This window comes from Copadichromis virginalis, linkage group LG16 (genome assembly GCF_057382275.1).
Source record: "Copadichromis virginalis isolate Kocher_CV1m ecotype Utaka linkage group LG16, C_Virginalis_male_GT1.1, whole genome shotgun sequence".
Taxonomy (NCBI): domain Eukaryota; kingdom Metazoa; phylum Chordata; class Actinopteri; order Cichliformes; family Cichlidae; genus Copadichromis; species Copadichromis virginalis.
This window is the reverse complement of record NC_140633.1, coordinates 20,387,856-20,411,007: the sequence shown is the minus strand read 5'-3', so window position 1 is coordinate 20,411,007 and position 23,152 is coordinate 20,387,856. Positions and strand designations below refer to the sequence as shown.

Below are 23,152 nucleotides of genomic sequence, written 5' to 3'. Positions count from 1 at the left end.
TATACATTCATCAGAACAGGTGGAAGACTGGAGCCTAGATATACATTAGAAAATTATACAGTATTCAATTCAAGGCTCTATAATAAATACATAAACACTCTGATTAGGGTTAAGACAATAGGAACATACCATCACCAGTTACTTTTAGGTACATTTGCTAATGACTGTCTTCATGGCATTCCTCAGAGATTTTGATCCACATTGATATGATGGCATCTCACAGTTTGTTAGCTATACATCCATCCAAGTGACTCGTGAGTATAGCAGCGTAATTAGATACACTGAAACCTGGAAATATATGTGTCCATTGAACATAATCATGTTATCTTAAACGTTCATTTGTTTCAACAGCTGCAGCTTTTGAGCTTCTTTGGAACCTACTGTGTCGTACCTCCATATCATCATTATTATTATTATTATTAATATGTGTCATTCTCAGTGTGTTTTCTTTATAAATATCAATGTCACTCATGTGCAAAATAAGCAAATTCGCAAAACAGTTAAGTCATGTCAAGTCTATGTGTTCACATTTTGGCTTCAGTGCCCTCAATCTAAGGTTTAAGATAAGGTTGTCAAGAAGCGCTGTGTGGAAGGCAGGAGCCAGACCCAAAATGCAGGCGCTCAGGCACAAGGTTTAAACACAAAGAACTCAGCTTTATTTGCTGGCAGGGGAAGTCATACAAAACTAAACTGGGGAAAATATGAACTACAACTTACAGAGAGGAACATGAGGAAACACACAGCTTGAGGGACAACACGACACTGACGCAGAGAAACACAGGGTTTAAATACACTGGGAAGTAACGAGGGGAATGAGACACAGAAGGAGAGCACAGCTGGGAGAAATCAGAACTGATGAGACAAGGAAGCAAAGCAGAACACATTCACATAAGACACAGACCTTCAAAGTAAAACAGGAAGTATAACACGGAGACGCGAACTTGACACGGTGGAGACAGCAACTAAGAAACACAGAGACTTACACGGAACAGAGGGGGCACAGAGAAACATGAAGGGCAGGGGATCAAAACTAGAAACCATAGAATAAATCACACGAGTACAAAATACAAAAATCACAAAGAACTAAAAACGCTGGTTCAGGAGACCCAGGATCCTGACAAAGGTAGTGCCAAATACACCACTTTAGTGTTGTTCTACACAGAGCACCACATGGATATCAATACGCACATGAAAATAGTTCTTGACAAAACTTAGATTGCAGTATAAATGGCTTGACTGCCTTGGACAGTGTAAGGGTTTTTGAAAAGTGCTTAGACACACTTGTTATGTGTTTTCAGAGCATAAAGAATAACTCAGACGAAGCTCGTGTTTAGCTGAGATTTCTGTGGGTGTGGCTTCACCGTGGGCGTGGTCACTGAAGGTCTAGGTATTGAGGCAGGACATCGTTCCAGAACTGCTGAGAGTCCTCAGCTTTCGCCCCCCCTGCAGCTCTCTGCCTGGTCCTCGGTGCTGGTTTGGGTGCTTCTTTCTGTTTGCTGCTTCTGTCTGGTGGCGGTTTCTGTCGCTTCTCTTTTTTTTTCTTTGCTAATTTTGCTTGGTCCTCCTCTTCCTCATTCTCCTCCTCCTCTTCTTCATTTTCATCTCCTTTTTCCTCTTCCTCAATTCCCTCTTCTTCTGCCTCCTCCTCCTCCTGGTTCTCATTTCCCTTTTCCTTATTCTCTTCATCCCTTTCTTCTTCATCACCCTCTTCCTCACTATCCTCATCTTCATCATCAGTTTCCTCATCATTACCTTTCATGTCTTTCCTTTTTCCTCTTAGCCTTGTCTGTTTTTGCTGTTCTTCCTCTTCTTCCCCTTCCTCCTCACCTTCCCCCTCCTCCCCCTCCTCCTCCTCCCCTTCATCACTCTCTAACAGATTTTTTTTAGCAGGCTCCATGCTTTTATTTTTTCCTTTTGATTTCTCCTCTTCCTCACTTTCATTCTCTTCCTCAGCTTCTTCTTCTTCATCCCCTGTATCCTCCTTCTCTTCCTCAGCTTCTGTTTCTTCGTCCCCTGTATCCTCCTCCTTCTCTTCCTCTTCTTCCTCAGCTTCTATGTCTTCGTCCCCTGTATCCTCCTCCTCTTCTTCCTCTTCCTCTTCTGCAGACTCTTCCTCCTCCTCACTCTCTTCTTTGTCCTCATCCTCTCCATCTTCTGTCTCAGCTTCCCCATCACCTACGGACTCACTTTCTTCCCTTTCCTCACCTCCTTCTTCCTCTTCTTCTTCATCACTTTTTTCATCTTGGAGTTCCTCTTCATCAGCCTCGCTATCTTCTTCTTCCTCTCCCTTATCACTGTCTTGCTCTCCTTCACTCTTATCTGCCTCTTCATCTTCAACCGAGTCCTTCTCCTCATCCTCATTTTCTGTGGAGGCATCATTTTGTTCCTCAGTTTCGCCCTCTTCATCTTCATCATTTTCTTCTTCTTCAGTTTTGGCAGATTCTGCAGTGTCTCCTTCCTCTCCGTCCTCCTCCCCCTCTGACTCTCGGTTCGTGCTCTCATCGCTCTCTGATTCATCACCGCTTTTCTTCTCTTCATCCTCACTCTCCTTCTCTTTATCCTCTTTACTCTCTTCATCACTGGACTCTTCATTTTCACCTTCCTCCTCTTCCTCCTCAGCTCCTTCACTCCCATCAGAGTCACTCAATCCATCACTTGTCTTCTTACTGCTTTCTTCCTCTCCTTCAGTTTCAGCAGCATTAGTTTTATCACTTCCTTCATCTTCATCACTCCTGCTTGTTTTCTCGTCACCCTCTTCTTCCTCAGATACATTATCTTCCTCTCCCTCTCCCGTATTGCTCTCCTCTCCTGTTTCTTTGTCACTACTACTCTCACATTCTTCCCTTTTATCTTCACTGTCACTTCCACTCTCGACATCTTCATCTTCATTCTTTCCCCCATCCTCAGAATCCTCATCCTCTCCAGATGCCTTGTCGGATTTCTCCTCCACTTCTTTTTGTGAATCTTCCATGTGTTCACCCCTGATATGCTCAGACAGGCCCCCTTTCACTGCCTCCCCCTCTGATGGATCACAACTGCTGTCATCATTTTCTACTTCTTGGGATTCATTTACAGATTCCGATGGAACACCAGCTTGAGCATCTGTCTTCAGGCCATCCTCCGTTTCATTCGAGGAAGAAAAATGTGACAATGTGGAGCACAAGGACGGCTCCGTAACTGCACTCTGCTTCGTGAATTGTCTGACTTTACTGAGCGTTTTAGAGGGTGTCGAGGTGGCTTTGTCACTGTCAGACTGCACACTTGTCACTGCCTCACGAAGGACCTCAATAGCTGCACCTGCAATCCCAGCAACTGGAAGAAGTGACGCTGAATTACTGAGAATTTCTCCCCAATTTGTTTTTCCCCCATTCTTGCCCCAAGTGTCCTCTTCATCTGTTTCAGAAACACGGGAATCCATAACAACAGGCTTAGCGCCTCGCAGGGGTTTTGCAGCTCTAGGAGAATCCACCTCTGGGCTTTGAGGGGAAATTGGGTTACCTCTCACTTCTGTAGGTGTATCCTGCTGAGATGACGGCAGGCTGGAAGCTTCACTCTTTGGTTTAGCCTTCATCTTATTCTCAGAGTCAACATCCCCCTCACCTTTAACTCTGATTTCCTCTTCCTTGCCTCCTCCTCTTCGTTTTGTTTTTGCCCTCTGTTCAGCACCGGATTCCTTTGCCGTCTTTTTGTCCTTTATTTTTGACAATTTCTGCTCATCCACAGTTCCACCTTTCATCTTCAGAGTGGCGTCTTTGGCACAATTTAACTCATTTTCCTCACACTTTTCTTTGCTTTCACCTTCAATGAGGGGATTTTCTGCACATTTACTTTGATCCTTGACTGGTGCTGGTTTAAGCTCTTGCAATTTTCCCTTAACTTGCAATGGTGTTTTTCTGGAGACAGATTTCTTGGTTTCAGCCTTAAAAGGTGTTGTGTTTTCTTCCTGTGCTGCTGGCGATTTAGCATCCACTCCTGGTACAGATTTAACCTTGTGCTGATCTTTTGTTAGAGTCGATTTGACTCGCCGTGTCCCCCGACTCGCCACTTCAACAGGTTTGACGTCATCACTTCCCCTCTGAGTTGCTTCATTTTCCTTTACGCCATTTTCTGTGGATGCTAGACTGGCTGCTTGATTCACTTTACTGACCTTGATAGAAGGAGATTTCGGATCTAAAGATGATGATTTCTTTGTCTCCTTTTTTGGGGTCCTTGTCAAGCCTTTCTTCAGAGAGCTGTTATCCTCTTCATTCGGTTCATTACTTTCTCTCAAATCCTCAGTTTTCCTCGTCTTGTGCTTCACTTCAGTCACTCTCTCCTGTGCATCTGTCAGCGTCTGTTGTGTTTTTGTGCTATGCTCTGACGGTTTCCTCTTATCTTGCTGTGATGATTTAAAATGCGGGAGCTGCTTTTGAGCTTGCCTGTTTTCTGAAGGTTTGATGTTGCTGGACTCCTTGGTGATGTTCTCTTTGCTGTTTGAAGTCACTTTGTGATTTTTCTTTGTGCTCTTCAGAGGAGACACTTCTGTCTTCAAGGTGCTGGGGCCCTTCATAAGCTCTGTTGGCAAAACCTTAGGGGAGTTTCGGTCGGTCTTCTCGTTAGTCTGGATCTGTTGTGCAAATGGTTCTTCTTCCTTTACTGCATGTCTAAAAGCTCTGCCCTTTTTCTTTCCCTGTAACAAATCACATAAGGATTCAGAAAGATATAATACGAAAAAGAAAAGTAGATTAAAGAAGGAAAGCTGCACAAGCGGAGCGGCCGTCAGTATAACTGCATATGTAATTTGTTCAATGTTTTATGTGTTTTTAATGCTTTAAATATCATCTTACCTACCTACTGTACTTGCACCCTACTATTATAGACTACTAGAGGTATATTTCAGTGGTTTTCAAAGTGTAAATAGAATGTCAGGGCAGACTCGTATAATTAGTTGCACTGAAGACTTTAGTAGGTGTGCACGAATAATTAGTGTCAGCAGTTTGGTGAAATATATTCCCCTTCTCTTCCCGAGTTATGGCACTGACAAAAAGTGAATGAAAAAAAGTGTTTCTGCTGAAAATTATGATGTCACAGTGAACCCGCCTTTTGACCACCAATGACTGTAAAAGTTCTGTTAAATCTCAACGATTTCAATGTCAATTCATGCTAAATTACACATATATAGATTTCATTTGTAATACCAAGAATCAAGCATAACACCACAAAGTCAAGCTCGGATACAGTCCCAGTGGATTACCTGATGCCAGCATAAATCCACTGTCTGTGATGTCTTAGCTGAAACTTTTCTACATATTGAAGTAGAAAATCTTTCACAGGGTGTCACTGAGGTGCTATTTAATCACACAGCAGCCAGTCTGCCATTGTGAGGTGTTTAAAAACAAGTTCAGCACCTCATAAACCTTCTCTCCAAAATTGATTGTTTTCATTAAATACCTATGTATAATACAATATTTTATTCTCTTGATTACTGATTATTTTAGAAAACATACTGGCAGGGATAGCTCAGTAGGTAGAGTGGTGGTTCGACTCCACTGAACGGCTACCCTGAGGTACCCCTGAGCAAGGTACCGTCCCTACACACTGCTCCCCGGGCGCTACACTGGTGGCTGCCCACTGCTTCACTGGGTGAATGGGTTAAATGCAGAGGAACTATTTCCCTATGGGGACTAACACGCACACTTTACACTTTTACACTGTCTCAGACTGACGCTGAAAAACTAGTTCTAGGCGGGACTACTGTAATTCGTTATAATCAGGATGTTGTAAAAACTTCCTAAAAGGCCTTCGGTTAATCTAAAATGGTGCAGCAAGAGTACTGACAGGGACTAGAAAGCAACAGCATATCTCTCCTATTCTGGCTTCTCTTCATCTGGCTGCCTGTTAAATGCTGGATCGAATTTAAAATCTTTCTCCATGCATACAAGGTGTTGAATAATAAGGCCCCATCTTATCTTAATGACCTTATAGCACTGCATCACCCCAGCACAGTACTGCACTGCCAGACTGCAGGTTTACTTATGGTTCCTAAAGTATTTAAAAGTATAATGGGAAGCAGAGCCATCAGCTTTCAGGCCTCTCTTCTGTGGAACCAGCTTCCAGTTTGAATTCGGGAGACAGACACTATCTCTACTTTTAAGATTAGGCTTAAAACTTTCGTCTTTGATAAAGCATATATTTAGGGCTGGATCAGGTCACCGTGAATCCTCCCTTGGTTATGCTGCAATAGGTTTAGGCTGCTGGGGAATTCCCATGATGCATTGAGTTTCTCTTTTTCAGCCACCTTTCTCACCCACTATGCGTTTATACACTTCTCTGCAATCATTATATGATATATTAATAAGAAAACTAGAACGTTATGGTGTCAGAGGGGTAGTTTTAGATTGGGTCCGGAGTTATTTAAGTGACAGAAAGCAGTTTGTGAAAATAAATGGTGGTTGCTCCTTATGTATGGACATTGCTTGTGGTGTACCCCAAGGGTCAGTTTTGGGTCCAAAATTCTTCAACTTGTACATTAACGACATCTGTAAAGTGTCCAAAGTATTAAAAATGGTTCTCTTTGCTGACGATACAAACATTTTTTGCTCTGGTGATGATCTGCAGAATTTATTGGAGGATATGACTAATGAAATAAGTAAAGTGAAGTTCTGGCTTGATAAAAACAAATTATCATTAAATTTGAATAAATCTAAACTTATGTTATTTGGAAATAGTAGTTTAAATACAAATGCAAAGATTCAAATAAATGGTGTTGATATTGAAAGAGTCAGTGAAAATAAATTTCTGGGGGTAATAATAGATGAAAAACTTAACTGGAGAGCTCACGTAAGATATATTCATTCCAAAGTATCACGAAGCATTGCAGTACTAAACAAGGCAAAACAGGTATTCGACAGAACATCACTTCATATTCTCTACTGTTCACTGGTTTCACCATACTTAAGCTATTGTGCAGAGGTCTGGGGCAATAACTATAAAACCACATTACATTCACTTTTTACTCTTCAAAAGAAAGCAATTCGAATCATCCACAATGCAGGTTATAGGGAACATACAAACTCACTATTTTTGCAGTCTGAAATATTGAAAATTGACGATATAGTGAAATTCCAAACAGCACAAATTCTATTCAAAGCAAAAAATAAAGAACTGCCAGGTAATATTCAGAGTATGTTTTTTTTGAAAGAAGGAAGTTATAATTTAAGGGGTTTTTGTAACTTCAAAACAATGAAGGTACGTACTACAAGAAAAGGCTTTTGTGTTTCTGTTCATGGAGTGAAACTATGGAACAAACTGAATATGGAATTAAAGCAATGTCCAAACATAAAACTGTTCAAAAAGAGTTATAAAAATATGATCTTCTCGATCTATAAAGAAAAGGAAAATATTTAAATTAAGTGAATGTCTCTATTTAAAAACAAACAAACAAAAAATTCATGATGTGATATTATAGTATATAGTATATCAGAAATCTGTTCACTATTTTTATTACAAATTATATCAGTAAGGAAGCTGACTAAATATTCACTGATAATTTATGGGACAGGGGTGGGATTAAATAAGTGTATACTTCTTCCCACTCCCTTTCAACATGTAAATTAATCAGAATGTTTTTTTGTATGTAATTTGTATAGTATTTTTTTTCTCTCTTATTTCTTTTCTAAATGTACTTGTATATTGTTCACATGTTGAAATAAATTACCAATCAATCAATCAATTAGTTATTAGTCATCTCTGGAACTCTGCCACTGCGCGTCTTTGTACCATCTTTCTCCCCTCACCTCCAACCGGTAGCGGCAGATGCCAGTCCCTCCCTGAGCCTGGCTCTGCTGGAGGTTTCTTCCTGTTAAAAGGGAGTTTCTCCTTCCCACTGTCACCAAAAAGCTTGCTCATAGGGGGTCATATGATATGTTTTCTCTGTTTTCTCTGTGTTATTGTAGGGTCTTTACCTTACAATATAAAACACCTTGAGGCAACTGTTGTTGTGATTTAGCATGATATAAATAAAATTGAAATTTCTCTCACACTTAAAACCCACACATGTGAGGACACACATACAGTACTGTGCAAACACAAATACACAAATTTACCCCTGCAGTGAGGACAGGATTGCTGGGGGGGGGCACCACATGTTGCAGTAACCCATAGCACACAGCAAAGTAGGAGACTCTCAACTTGCTTCATCACTGGTTGTGGAAACACTGATGAGATGTGGCAAGATTCCTGAGAACTTTTCCAAAGCACTGCATGTGTGTGTGTGTGTGTATCCGTGTGTGTGTTTGTGCATCTAGGGGCTGGAGCCCAAACAAATTTGTGTATCAGCAGAAGCTGTCCAAATATCTGAAACTGGCTGATGAAGATTCATTAGAGATATTCAATTTTATATTTTTCTTCATTGTTTTACCAAGTGGAAAATTTCTTTACACACACACACACACACACACACACACACACACACACACACACACACACACACACACACACACACACACACTTGCAAGAACACACACACATACAGTATACACAGCACGTATGCTGATGTATGCACATTTCCTGGAAAAAGTCAGAGTGTTCTACGTTGCTGCTTCCTGCCCTGCAGTGCATTTAATCCAAACCAGAGAGAAGAAGCCAGAAGAGGAAAATAACAGTCGTCTCACTCTACATTTAAGACTCTGTGGACTATACTGTATTTATCTGCTCTATCTAAGAGAAACCATCGCATAATGAGCCATCAAAAATGTCTTCTCTCACCATATATGGTGAAAAGACTTCTTTCTCCTCCACTTCTTCAGTGATTATTTGTCTCTTAACATTTCCTGAAATAACAGACAAAATTAGGTTAAACAGCTTAAACCCGCTCAAGCATCAGCTAAAAGCTGGCTATAACATTTATTGCCACTTGTTGAAACCATAGAATTCAAGTACCTGTTTGTGTTGGGGCAGAATGTTCTTCCTCCTTTAGATTTTTAATGAAAACATTACTGGGGGGTCTAGTCGGGGTGTAGGGCTCTTTAGGTGGCACAGGAGATGAGAATTTGTTACTTAGAGGCTTCTTAGTGGCTGCTGCTCGGTTTAGTCTAGGCTTTGCAGTCATTTTAGTAGCTACAGGACTGCTGGGGTTTAATTTTGTTATAGACTTTGGTAAAAGCAAAGGAGAGGGCACCTTTTTGCATTTAGACTTAGAAGAAGCAGACGTGGATGCTTTACTTTGAAGCGTGAATGATGATTGTGAATGTGGGGTTGATGCCTTAGAGGATAACAGTGGACTCTGAGGGGATATGGATCGAGATCTGGGGGAGAGAAGTGGGCTTCCTGTCACCTCTGATTTTGGTTTAGGGGATGATGAAGGGGTAGTAGCATCATTTGAAAGGGTTTTCAGAGTTAGGGAATTTCTGGATCTTTGCCGAGATGTGTTGAGAAAGTCAGAGTTAAGCCGTGGGAGGCTCTGAAACTTATCCCCAAACAACTCCACAGAACGAACCTGAAAAATAGGAAACGAGATTCTCGAGTTTAAGTTTGGAAATGTATCTATGGAGCGTCAGCAACCAGTGGCAGATTTGCAGTGTGGTGCAACACTGCCCCCTATTGATATAATACAGGTCATACAAGTTTTCCAAGGGGTTCTGCAAGCATGGGTTTCAAATGTTTAACGTTTTATTATCGCATAAAATACACTTAAATACCTGTTTCATGACTGCACAGGTCAAATAAAAAATAAAAGAAAAAAAATCAATTCCACCCCAACCCCTTTACTGATTTCTTTTTTCAACATGCCTGCATGTTTATCACACTCAGGTCCTCAAATAAAATTTAATATTAGACAAAGATAACCTGACTAATTACAAAATGCACTTTTTAAATTCATTAAGGAAAAAAGGTATCTAAACATGCCTGGCCCTGTGTGAAAAAGTAATCTGCACCCTTGTTGAATCATGAATTAACTGTGGTCAACCACATTTTTTTGGAAGTCTGATCCATCCATTGGAGAGCACCAAGGAGAAAACCACTGCTGATCTAAAACAACACAAAGGTTCGTCTCACTTTTGCCAAAAAACATCTTGAGAACCAGGGGACATGGGAGAAAAAAAAATTAAGACGGACTTTTGCGAGATCTCGCAAAACAAACTCGGGATATCGCAAAACAAACTCGGGACTCGCAAAAGTTTTAGCCGCATTCTTAACCTCCCGTTAACGGGAGGTCGAGACCTACTACAGCCGGGTGGAACACCGCTTTCCCGGCACATCGTGCCTCGACCTCCCGGTTGGCTTCGAGCCGGCGTCCGAAGAATGCGGCTAAAACTTTTGTGAGATCTCGCAAAAGTCCGTCTTAATTTTTTTTTCTCCCATGTCCCCTGCGGGGCTCCGTAGAAATCCAATGGAGATCCAAAATGCTAGAAAAAAACCCTCCAATGTGGCTGAATAAAAAAAAAATCCTGCAGAGTGGGCTAAAATCCCTCTGCAGAGATGTAAGACTTATTGCCAGTTATCACAAATACGTGAATGCAGTTCTTGCTGCCCAAGTGTGGCACAACCAGTTCTTAGGTTTAGGGGGCGATCATTTTTTCATTCAGGGCCAAATAGATTTGGGTAACTTATTTCCATGAATTAAACTATAACATAAAAAACAATTATTGTAGGGTCTACCTTACAATATAAAGCTCCTTGAGGCAACTGTTGATGTGATTTGGCGCTGTATAAATAAAATTGAATTGAATTAAGTGTTTTAAAAATGAGCAGTAAGTTGAAGGGTCTCACTCTGTCTCGGTGGCGTGCCCGGGCTGAGAGGGCTGAGAGTGGCGATGGTGGAGTTGGACTGATGAACTTGTTTTTAAAGATGATTTTGGTAAAACTTGACTCCAGAAAGTAGTCTGCGATTAAGACATCCTTCTCTGGCACCGCTTCTTGGCTCTCTGCTGGCCTGGGTGTAGCCACGACCAGCATGTGGTGACCACCGCACGACACCTGACGGGGAGAGAGGACACAAGAAAACATCTTTGTTACATTTAGCTGATTAACTCTCAGTCTGCTCTTCACTCATTTACCTGCTGACATACAGGATATTACTCCCTCAAGGCTACAGCAAGATTGTTTTCGAGATTACGTTTGCCTTACTTTGAGAGAAGTTTACCTCTGATGTATCTAAGAATACTGCTCCCTATGAACAATCAGCTGCCAAATAGGAGAAAGCCTGCAGATGCAAAGAAAGGCGATATGATGTGACACTACACGATCCATTCAGAGCTCATTACTCATTAAAAGGCTGATCTCTGAAAGTATCCAGGTGCTGGCTGTGAGCACAGCTTCAGCTGCTCTTCCTGGGGTGATTGGTGAAGAATATTCTGTTATCGATCACTGATGGTGCTGTGGATACATCCTGCTGTAGTAGGCTTCCTGTTACAAGCTGTGGTGCCTCTCATACATTTTATGGCCTTTTTGGAGGGAGTTGACTGATTATGAAGATTACTTTTAAAGCCCTTCACATCACCTTCACTTACTGACTGAACAGCGTATTGAAGAAAACGTGTGCAGAGTGTCGGGCTGAACTGGTTGATGAAGTTTTCCTCCCCTAACCCGAGTTTTCCATGACGACCATCACCAAACGTGTACAGCAGCCCGCTGTCTGTGGAGCAGGGGGAGGATAAATGCATCAAACACAGACTGAAGGTTTTCTATCCTGGCTGAAGTCGTTTTGCTTTTAACACATTTTATAAACAACAAAATCCTTGATTTTTATTTAATTCCCTTTTTAAATGCACATAGGAATGAAAAGTTTGAATACTGAATATTGGTTTTTAGTACATTGTTTGGCTGAAATTAGATTTATCATTTAGTTAACTGACAAAACTTGGATTTATCTACCCCCTCGAAAACTGACTCACATGTGGTGATAATCAACTGAATACCTCTAGAGGCAGACAACATCTGAGAAAGTTTATGAAATTAGTCACTTTAGCAAATTCTAGAGAAAGCTTGTGAGTTGCTGAACTTGCATTTGAACACCTCACAGTGGCAGACTGGCTGCTGTGTGATTAAACAGCACCTCAGTGACATGTTTATGCTGGATGGGGAAAAAAGAGATTCCACTTCGTCTTCATCATCAGTTAATTTGTTTTATTTACCTCACTAATGGTACTTTTAACCTGATTACAGGTTTGTTGCTGTGTGTTTAATTATGCGTGGTACACAAGTCATATGTCCTAAAGAAGTTTGTTTTTTGAACTTATCACAGAAAAACTTTTTTAAATAATTCCTTCCTTAAAGCTTGTAGATATATTATATTCCATTAAAACAGTTATTATTGGCCTTTATATGCTTTCATATATAAAACATGCATGGACATCTAAAAAGGTGAATGGGAAATGCTACTTTTAAAGTCACAATGACCTTCAAAGATGGCTTACCTGTGACCACAGCTGTGTGGTTCTCTCCACACGCGATGTGTCTGACCTTGCTGTTACAAAAGTGCTGCAGCGCTTTTGGCAAATGAACCTCAAACAGAAATGTTCCGTGGCCCAGCTGACCGTACTGACCTCTGCCGAATGTGTACACGTTCTTCTCTGGCACAGCAAAGCAGACAGAGGGAAAGAACCCTTTTGATTCAAAGCGATGTATAGTACATTTACTCAACTACTGTACAAGAGCACTATTCTCAGGGGAATTTATTTTGATGTTCTTCTTCATTGTGTCTGTGCTACATTTGAGCTGAGATCACTTATTCTGTCCCTTAAAGTGTCTAACATAATCAAACAAGTTGAGTTCTGTGGCAGATTTTAAAGAAGGAAACACGATGTGATCACCACATGTGTTTTACAGTTAAAATCAGCCCTACTTTGATCAGCTGACATTAAATGTTGCATACATATTAATGCATACAGTAAAAGCGATAGTATTTTCTCCTTATTTTTTCCCACAATAATGTGAAAATCATTATCAGGCACACTGATACTTTTGCTTAAGTTAAAGACCTGAATACCTTTTCCATCGCTGTTTAACCAGCTCCTTTCACAGATGTTTTATGCTTTTCTTTAAAAATAACAAATTGTTAGCATACCTGTGAGGACCACTGTGTGCTCTCCTCCACAGCACACTCGGGTGACATGACCCAGGACTCCCTGCACCTGCTGAGGAATTCTGTGATTGGCCAGCTGCTCCTCCTGAAGACCGAGTCTTCCATTCGCACTCTCACCAAACGTGTAGAGACGACCATAAACTGGGACAAATCCAACACAATAAATGACACAAGTATTGAAGACTGGTTCATTTAACATTGGACCTACTGCAGTGATGCATGTGGCTGGACTGCGTTGTACCTGTCACAAAAGCTGAGTGCTTATACCCACAGGACACCCATATGACTGCTTCTCCAACGTGGACCTCTCTGGGTTCTGCAGCAAATCCCTCGTCCCCAAAAGAAATCTGACCCACAGAGTTGTCCCCCCACATGAACAGCCTCCCATCCTCTACCAACACACATACGTACATACACTTTACATATGCCCAGATCATCTTTTCTAGCAGAGAAACTTATTATATCGTCATTGTTCAAACCTGTTAAGGCGGCTGAGGTGTTGCATCCTGCAGAAAGCATTTTGATTGGTGCCCAGTCGCAGAAGGGGCGGAGCAGGTGAAAGTATGTAGACTTGTCACAATGGCCTAAACCCAGCTGCCCGTCCTGGTTGCTACCTGCACTGTATACACTGCCATGAACTAAATATACAAGTATACTCATTTTGAGGACAACAGTGTTCATGGAAACATCTCTCACGTGTAATTAAATATTTGTTTATTGTCTCACATGTGCAAACAATTGTGTGGTCTCTCCCACAAGCTGCAAGCTTCACCTTCTCAGACTTCAAGGCTGGAAAGGAAATGCAGTAATTATAGTGAGTAAAATGGCTTCAAAATACCACAATTATCTTCTTGTTAATGGACTAACAAATTCTGGTTCTGGTCATTAGTTAACAATTAAAAATAATTCAAATTTATCACACATTTTCTCAACTTTCTGCCTTTTTTGTCTCACATTTTTTTGTCTTTTATGTGATTAGAATCACAATACCAGAGGAAACTATGTGGTCACAATTGCTCCAAGACAGTAAGAACAGTAACAATACAACACAACTGGTTACATACAAGTAATATATAAGTTACAAAATATAACAAAATAGCTTGAATAGATACAAATAGCTCCAATTATAAAGATCCCAGTATATAAAACTGTATTGCACTGTACTCTATATTTTGGGGCTTAGATTAACAAAATAAGTCATGTGGGCTTATTTTTTTTTATGCTTTACACAAAAAATAACTAGTTTGATGCAATATGACCCAGCCACGGTGAAAAATACTAACCTTTCACAGAGGTTGGTTTCCTGGCACTAGGCTTAATTCTCAACCCCAGCTGGCCCCATGTGTTGCCACCAAACATCAGCAACCTCCCATTTTCTGTAACGCCATTGCAGGCACAAAAAGAATGTTATTAGTGAACAATGTCAGCTTTCATTACTAAAATATACATACAGTGTACCTGTGATAACAGCAGAGTGCTCTCCGCCACATGACGTTTTCTTTGGATGGTCATTCTTCAGCCAGAACTTGCTGGGAACATTATTAGCAAAGCTGGTCCTTCCAAATGTGAAAATTGCTCCTGTTTCTGGTAACAGATGGACAAATACAGAGCTGTGCAAAGGTCTTCAGCGACCTCTCTTTTTTGTAATATATATTTTGCTATGAAAATGGGAAAGAGGTGCAGTTATCTATTGAAACATGCAAACATACATGGAAATACACCATTATAAGGCAAAAAACAAGTCTGTGTAATTCTTACAAGCTTGGAAGTTGATATTAGACCACCTTTATTCTTAAACACAGTCTGAACTCTCACAGCCCCAAACCATGACACAGGGTTCACACAGGGTTTTACAGATGGTTGTACCTCTTTCCTGACCTCCTCTGTATTTTGGCAATTATTTGAACGAAAAATTTCATATTTGGATTCATCACTGCATAAGAGCTGCTGCCAGACCAGTTATTTTGCAATTTGACCTCAGCCTTTTCTCCTGGTTTCACTTCTTTAATAATGGCTTCTTGACAGCCACCCTTCCACTGAGAATATTTTTGATGAGACTTCAGTGAACAGTAAATGGATCAGCTGAAGGGCAGATGCATCTTTCAGTTCCTGTGTCAGGTCTTTGCTGGATTTCTCAAGGACATGATTTTCAGATACTGCTTATCTTCTGGTTATTAAGCCTGCTACCTTCTTTTATCTTACAACTGTAAAGTTTCCTCAAATTTTTAAGAACACACTGCACACCATGATAAGATCTTTTTTAGGTTTTTGACAAATAGCTCTTTTTTTTTTTTTTTTTTTTTTTTTTTTAAATGACATCAGAAACAGCAGTATGCGACATTACGTGATGGCAGAGCTTCAGTTCATCCTTTGTCTTTTTTTTTTTTTTTTTTTTTTTTTTTTTTTAATAAATAGGACAGGGGGAATGAATGAGAGAAAGAGGGGGAGAGAAAGAAAGAAACCCAAAGGGGAGAAGAGACGGTGAGAGGGGGGGGGAAGAGATAGAAAAAAAAAAAAAAGAACTCCTGGGTCACCTGTATGGAGAAAAAACAAACAAACAAAAAAAACAAACAGAGGAGACAGCAAACAACAAAGAGCAACATAATAATAGAGAAAACAAAGCACCATCACAATAAACTAGCTAGTCATAGATATCAATATTTACTAAATAATAAACGATATTGTGCAGCACGCAAGATAGACAGCGCACAGTGTGCTTTGAGGCAGCAGCCAAGAAAGCTTTAGTCCGCGTCTGTGAATACCCATGTGTACACCTGTGTGCATACCTGTGTGGATCAGCATGCTTGCATTCCAAAGGTTTCTCCATGTAATGATCTGCTAGGGAGTGTGGGGGGGCCACAGCCCCGTCCTCCAGGGTGTGAAGCGGGTATGGAGGAGATCAAAACTCCAGACATCCAGAGGCCCCCAGAACACAAGAGACCATGGAAGACCAGCAGAGGGGCAGCTGCGCCACTGTTCCAGTAAGAGCTGAGGAGAGTCCCAGATGAGGGCTCGCCCAGCAGCCGCGGAGCAGAAGTCAGGGGGAGTTGCAGTGACGCGCCCGTGAGCTCCGCCGGCCCCCAGCTGTGCCTGAGTGACCGAGCCCCAGGCCGAGAGGCCGGGGGCACCCCACCTCCAAAGGGGCCCGAGCGAGCCCCAGGCCCCAGGCCCCGACAAGCGGCCGCCAAGGAGTGAGCCGGTGTGTACCCGGACGCCCACCCCCAGACACAAAGAACCACCAACACACCGACACCTGAGGGAGTCCGCCACCGGCAGGGGAAGTGGTGGTGGGTGGAGATAGGCCTCCAAACCTTGGAGGGCCTGAGGTGTCCCCAGAGAGGTGGCGTCTGATACCCAACCTGACATATAGACACAGACATACAGGCACCCACAGACACAAACATCCATTCCCACCCTCATGGTCTCATATGCACTCACTCCACACTCAACCAACGTGGAGACAGACATAAAGAGACGCTGTACACACAATCACACTCCCCAAGCGTACTCTACAAACCGGGTCTAGGTACCCTTGCCCCTGGAGGGGGGAATTGCACCCAGACCCAGGTGGTGTTACCCTTTTCCCTGCGGTGGGGGGAGGCAGACCACCCCGACTCCGCAGCAGCAGGGAGGCCCCACACCCCAGACCGCAGTCGGACGGCCAACTCCTCCCACTAGCCCTCCCGCTCCAGCAGGCCGCAGAGAATGGGAGTGGGAGAAGACTCCAAACCTCCCTCCACCCGCTCATTGTAGTGTTGATGCATATGTGTTCTAAGGTGTAATTAAAACCCAGGAGGGCATGGAGCTACCTGCCAAGGAGCAGCAGGTAAGCGCATAGTCCCTCCTGCTAGCCCTCAATGACTAAGTGTATTTAAAATTGAGAGGTGGGCAACGACGTCAGGGGTGAGGTATACACCTTGATGGTAATTTGGACTCCGTGATTGTGCCCACCCCCAAGATCCTATATGTATGTGTAATGAGAGTGTGAATAATGTGAATGTCTAAGTTGTGGGATAAAATTGAGGCAGAGGCAGCCAGAAGGGGACGGGGGGGGGGGTAGCCTCCTCTGCACCCTGGTGACATACCCCTACTCCAAGGCCCTGCATGTGTGGGTGGTTGTGGAGGAGCGGGAAGAGGGAGGCAGCTGGAGATGGGGAGGGAAGGAAGGGAGGGGCAGGTAACCCCTCCCTGGGGCCAGCTCCCCCGCTGACCCCAGTAGGCACTCCCACCCTCCGCGACCCGCCAGGGAAGGGGGGCCCAGGCCCATCAGACCGGGGCCCAGTGCAGTAGCGCCCTCCGGCTCCACAGAGCCCTGGACAGTCCACCCAACCCCACCACAGAGAAAACTGCACCCACCCCACCATCCACACATCTTCCAGACTACATAAGACGGTAAACGCCCAGGCTGAGATCTTCCTCCACCTCTCCTGTATCTCCCCCTCCTGCAGAGAGATCCTGAAGAGAAGAAAGCTCCTGCAAGATGTGACCATCCCCCCCCACCAGTTGAAGAGCCCCCCAGGCGGCTCGACAAATAGCTCTTTAGGAATCATCTTGTGGTTGCAACAATACTGTTTCATGCCTATCAAATATGTTTTCTTTGACATTTTTTATATGATTTAAGGTGCCAAAGAAATGGGAACAAATTGTGTTTTATGACAAGCTGTTAAATTAGGTGTCTTTTTAATGCTTGTGTTTCATAAGTCAGTGTTAACTGGCTTAACAACAATAACAAACAAACAAATAAAAATTAAAATATCCCCCTGAAAACGGTCAGGCATAGAGACTGGACTGAAAATAAATGAAACAGCAGCCAGTGTCCTAAAGAGAACTATTGCTTAAAGAAATGGTTTTAGGTGAGAAGCGGTTCAAGAATTTTGCACATTGCTGTCTGTGATTCATCTCTAGAAAGCCCAGGGACAGAAAGTTTAAGTACTTCCCGAACTTAACACCCACTAAATCCCAGCCAAGCCTGCTGTCAGAGCTCAAGCCATTTAAGTATCAGCAGGCTGACAGAAATAGAAACATGCTATCCGTGAGCAAAATGGAGCCTGTGTTAGGTATGATTAGGTGTGCATGAAGCCGAGGGCTTTATAATATGTAGCAAGGCTCACCTGGTATGTCGACATCGGTCTGCCCGGTCATCTTCACTGCTGGCTGTCTCCCTCACACCTCCTCACCTTGCGGCTCCCTGCTGATTAGGTAGATCAAACCCAGGAGGACAGGTGAGAGAGAGGGGGAAAGAGAGAGAGAGGCAGGAAGAGGCTTAGCCACAGGAAGATGCTGCATTACGGTCATTTTATTTTATTATATATTATTGTTCCCCCAAAAAATATTCCCTGCTTCCCCAACAAGAAACTTTGGGTAACCAAAGACATTAAAGCTGTACTGAACAAGAAAAAGACAGCTTTTAGAAACAGGGACAAAGAACAGTTGAAACTGGTGCAGAAGGAGCTTAAAGCCAAGATTGCTGAGGGAAAGGAGTCTTACAGAAGGAAGCTGGAAAGCAAACTCCAAGAAAACAACACCAGGGAGGTGTGGAAGGGAATGTGGACCATTACTGGCCAGAGACAAAAGAAAGGTGTGGGAATAGATGGAGACGTTGAATGTGCAAACAAACTAAATCTGCCTGCGTCTTCTGTCTCCACTCCCAGCTCTTCCGATCTTCTCCATTTTCCTCCCCCCTGTCTTGCCCCCTCAGCCTGTCTCTCTTTGTCCCTCTCAGCAGATGAAATCACAAGGGAACTGGGCAGACTCCATTCCAGTAAAGCTGCTGGCCCTGATGGTGTGTGTCCCAGAGCCCTCAGGTGCTGGGCTGCCCAGCTGTCTGGAGTTCCAATTCAAATTTCAAAATCAAATTTTATTTGTCACACACACAACCATACACAGTATGACATGAGGTGAAATGCTTATTGCTGTGCAATGCCCGACCATTAAATTATAGAATTGACAGTAATATTTACAGATTACTACAAAAAATTACAGCTTTAATTTAGAAATTTACAGTAAGATGTGCAAATAACAGTTTATGTAAGAAATTATTAATAAAAAGAAATTATAAATTATAAGAAGCGTGCAAAAGGAAAAACCAGAGTGCGTGTGGAGATGTGAGGTGTGTGAAAGAGTCCAGTATCTTATGTAGTTCATATGTATAATCCACAGATTAAAACAGTTGTTTGGCTAAAAATTGTCGAATTTTTTCCAGGTTCCTGGAAAAATGGAACACGAGTTTTAAAGACAAGGTAGCCAGGGAAGCCAGAGACCTTAAAGAGACTTGTCTTCTAAAAAGATTGCTGAAATCGGCCTTGAACAAAGGAAGGGATTATGCTGATGAGCCAGGTAGTGTCCCAAGGTAACATTTTATTAATGTAGTGATTTTAGTTTTCATTTTTAAAAGTTATTTAAAAAGCAGTAGTGTGCATAATGTGTGTATGGATCACTTCTTTTCTGCTCATACCCTCAACCAGACATGGCTTCTCTTCTTGTTTTGCTGCATCTTCTCACGCCACAACCAGCTGGAAGGAAACGTCCTAAGAAGATGAGTGTTGGATCCAGTTCCACATACTGTGGTTCATGGAACACCTTTTCTTAACCTAAGGGGCTTATAAAGTTATGCTTTTTATTGTGTTTCAGTCCTACCAGAGCCTTGAGGATCACCTCATGAATAATGAAGGAAACCCCCAGCCATATCTCCTGGCCACAGGGACTTAGAAAGCACAGGTTTTCAGCTTCTACATTGTCTTGGATCGGAAGCTTCTTCCATGTCAGTCATGCACATCACTGCGTGCATTTGATGAGCTGTTCAAGTGTCACTTCGTTGACGTGTGAAATATGAAGACACTCTGTCCAGCCTGCACATATTTTTGCAGACCTCTGTGTACAATATTGATGTAGGCACAACAGCGGGAATTCATTCATCTCATCTCATCCCAGAAGATGATTTGCACTGGCATTTGTTGCACATTCTAAACATCGTTTTCCCAATCTCTATCACTGAAGGAATGACTGTGTATTTAAAGCACCTGATTATTGTACACCATAGACTCTTTAGAGAACTATACCCATCAAGCAACTTAATTCCAAAACATCATTTCATGGTCCACTATCCGAGGTGCGTTCGAAAGATTGGTCCTCTCATTCATATCTGGACCATGAGATTTGAAGCCAAACACAAATTTTTCAAAGACTGTATTAAGAACCTTAAGAATTTGACTGCACCACTTGCAAGGAAACATCAATTTGCATTAGCTTATCATTGGGAATGTATGAGTTTAAAAGCAGTTGAGTCTGGTCCAGCTAAAATGTGTTTGAAGAATACTCAGAAATTATATCTCCATATCTTCATGTTGATTTAGACCACTGTCAAACTCACACACTGGGTAATGTGTATTGGTGTTGAATATATTGTTGGGCTTTTTGTTTGCACAGGTGTAACATGGTAGACTAATGTGCCTGGATTAATTCATCTCCATATTATTGTGTGAAGCTGCACTGGGTTGGGAGTGGTTGTGTGTGTCACATTTACAGTGAGCCAATGGCTATAATGGAGTTGGACTAATTAGAGGCAGGTGTAATTGATTGCACTGATACATTGGTCTACTTATAGCCCACACTACAAACACTGCTGTGTTAGTTTGTCTCTCTGTGCAGGTATGTAATGTGCTGAAACCTGTTCTGTTTGGGATGGATGGGTTGTGTGCTGTGAATTATATAGTGAAGGTGCTATTTTGTCTCTCTGTATAGGCCAGTGCCTATTATATGCCGCAGCCGAGTTGCAGAGGCCGGAGTGACCACTGGCTATCTATTTACAGGGTGGTAGGTCTCATAGGACAACTGCTAACCCTGTTCAAGTTAATGTGTGGAGTTCAACTGGCTTTGTGGCATAGCTGGCTCCGGACTTGGACTGTGTGTTTTTACTTGGTCCACAAATGGGACACTGGACTGTTTAATCTGTTACCTTTTGATTATTGTGTTAATAAATTATCTTTTAGAATTTTATTAACTGTCATCGTTTTACCCACGGCTGAGACAGTTGGTCAGACCTAGAATCTTTGTGTGTGTTACACAGGCACTTATGAAAACATGTCAGCTTTCAGCAAGATAGCTTTGATCATTTTGCATGATGGTAAAGCTGTTTTTGTTATGGTTGAGCATGAAACATGTTTCCATGATCATTTTCATGCTTTTCAAGTAAACGAAACCATTCCTAAGAAGATACTGGCCCTAGAAAGGGAGAAATTAAGACCTTTCAAATGTTTTGATGCCCAAATGTTATATGGGTGTGATTCACAATTTCATGTTGTGTCAGAGAGTTGTATTATTTAATTTGTTGGCTTAATGGAGACTTAGTCTTCCTCATGTTAACACTGCATTACAAGTGCTTTCTTTAAGCTTTCTTTAAATTACAAGTTTTTTCTTTAATTCTGTTAGGCCTATATGATCACACGTCTCAACTGTTTAGCTGCCATTATAATAGCTGTTTTAATGGTGAATGTTACACTATTACAATGCTGTTTTAATAAATAAATTCATACATTCATAATAATCAGTATGGTGTTTTTGTAGTATTTTATACCGAAAACCTTTTTTTCATTTGAGTAACACTATAAAATATCAAAATGAACTCTAGTTATGAATTAAATTTTACTCTGTGGTAGTAAAAATGTAACTCCATGAGAGTTTAGTTTTAACTCCTAAAAAGAGTTGAATAGTTACTGTCACTCTGCACTCAAGGTTATTCAGTGGTCACCAGTGTTGGGAAGGTTACTTTTAAAATGTATTCCATTACAGAATACATGCCCCAAAATGTATTTTGTACGTGTTACGTTACTCAATGAGAGTAACGTATTCTGAATACTTTGGATTACTTAATATATTATCATTCAATTCAATTTTATTTATATAGCGCCAAATCACAACAAAAGTCGCCCCAAGGCGCTTCATAGATACAGAGAAAAACCCAACAATCATATGACCCCCTGTGAGCAAGCACTTTGGCGACAGTGGGAAGGAAAAACTCCCTTTTAACAGGAAGAAACCTCCGGCAGAACCAGGCTCAGGGAGGGGCGGCCATCTGCTGCGACCGGTTGGGGTGAGAGAAGGAAGACAGGATAAAGACATGCTGTGGAAGAGAGACAGAGGTTAATAACAGATATGATTCAATGCAGAGAGGTCTATTAATACATAGTGAGTGAGAAAGGTGACTGGAAAGGAAAAACTCAATGCATCATGGGAATCCCCCGGCAGCCTACATCTATTGCAGCATAACTAAGGGAGGATTCAGGGTCACCTGGTCCAGCCCTAAATATATGCTTTAGCAAAAAGGAAAGTTTTAAGCCTAATCTTAAAAGTAGAGATAGTGTCTGTCTCCCGAATCCAAACTGGAAGCTGGTTCCACAGAAGAGGGGCCTGAAAACTGAAGGCTCTCCCTCCCATTCTACTTGCTGTTTACAACTACATGAATGTGATTTATTACTATTACTGAAGGTCCGCGGCTCATAGCCGAAAACTAGCTTTACTTTGTTGCCCGGGTCAGGTTTGCTAGCGAGAGACAGAGAAAGGCTGCTCCAACGGAACTTATTGTTTCAGAGGAAAACAGGAACACCGCGTACAATTGAGTCTTAATAGCTTACTTACAACTGGGCCCATTAGGCACTCTTCTTGGCTGCAGTGGTTATTATTATTATTATTATTATTATATTTACATGCTTCCAGCTAGAGCTGGGCGATATGAGATTTTTTCATATCACGATATGTTTTTTTCATTTCAGGCGAAAACGATATCTATCACGATATAAGCCAAATAACTATATTTGTAAGATTTAAATGTGCCGTTGCTCACAAGTAAAATGTGAAATAATCAGCAGCTTGTTTTGATTTAAATATTTATTTCCCATAATAAGTTCAACAGGGTAGATGTACTTAAGGAACATGAGACTTTTTCAGATAAATAAAGGCAAATATTGCAAACTACACAAAAGGCAGCCGCTAAAGCGTTTAAGTTTCAAAATAGAACAAACGAAACAGACTCAATTGTCAATTCCACTTAGAAACAAAGTATTAATTCTAAAAATAAATCTTCAGCTGGCTTCA

General features: G+C 41.8%; 1 protein-coding gene across 1 annotated transcript; it reads right to left on the bottom strand.

Annotated features, from left to right (window-relative positions):
- rpgra (retinitis pigmentosa GTPase regulator a) lies at positions 1 to 18,265 on the bottom strand. The gene is made up of 13 exons (XM_085433683.1): positions 18,175 to 18,265; positions 14,522 to 14,647; positions 14,347 to 14,439; positions 13,790 to 13,852; positions 13,543 to 13,701; positions 13,305 to 13,454; positions 13,046 to 13,204; positions 12,396 to 12,551; positions 11,490 to 11,614; positions 10,750 to 10,956; positions 8,920 to 9,475; positions 8,746 to 8,810; positions 1 to 4,669 (listed from the first exon to the last, which is right to left on the bottom strand). Exons 1-13 carry the CDS (start codon positions 18,203 to 18,205, stop codon positions 1,373 to 1,375), a joined length of 5,187 nt encoding a protein of 1,728 aa, XP_085289809.1. The 5' UTR covers positions 18,206 to 18,265; the 3' UTR covers positions 1 to 1,372.
- Positions 18,266 to 23,152: the final 4,887 nt, after the last annotated feature.

Excerpts from the sequence above, each read along its gene's own strand:
- rpgra (XM_085433683.1), bottom strand. The coding sequence starts at position 18,205 with ATGACCGGGCAGACCGATGTCGACATACCAG. Across the intron at positions 14,648-18,174 it reads GACCGATGTCGACATACCAG|AAACAGGAGCAATTTTCACA; the intron begins GTGAGCCTTGCT and ends ATCTGTTACCAG. Across the intron at positions 14,440-14,521 it reads GCACTCTGCTGTTATCACAG|AAAATGGGAGGTTGCTGATG; the intron begins GTACACTGTATG and ends ATGGCGTTACAG.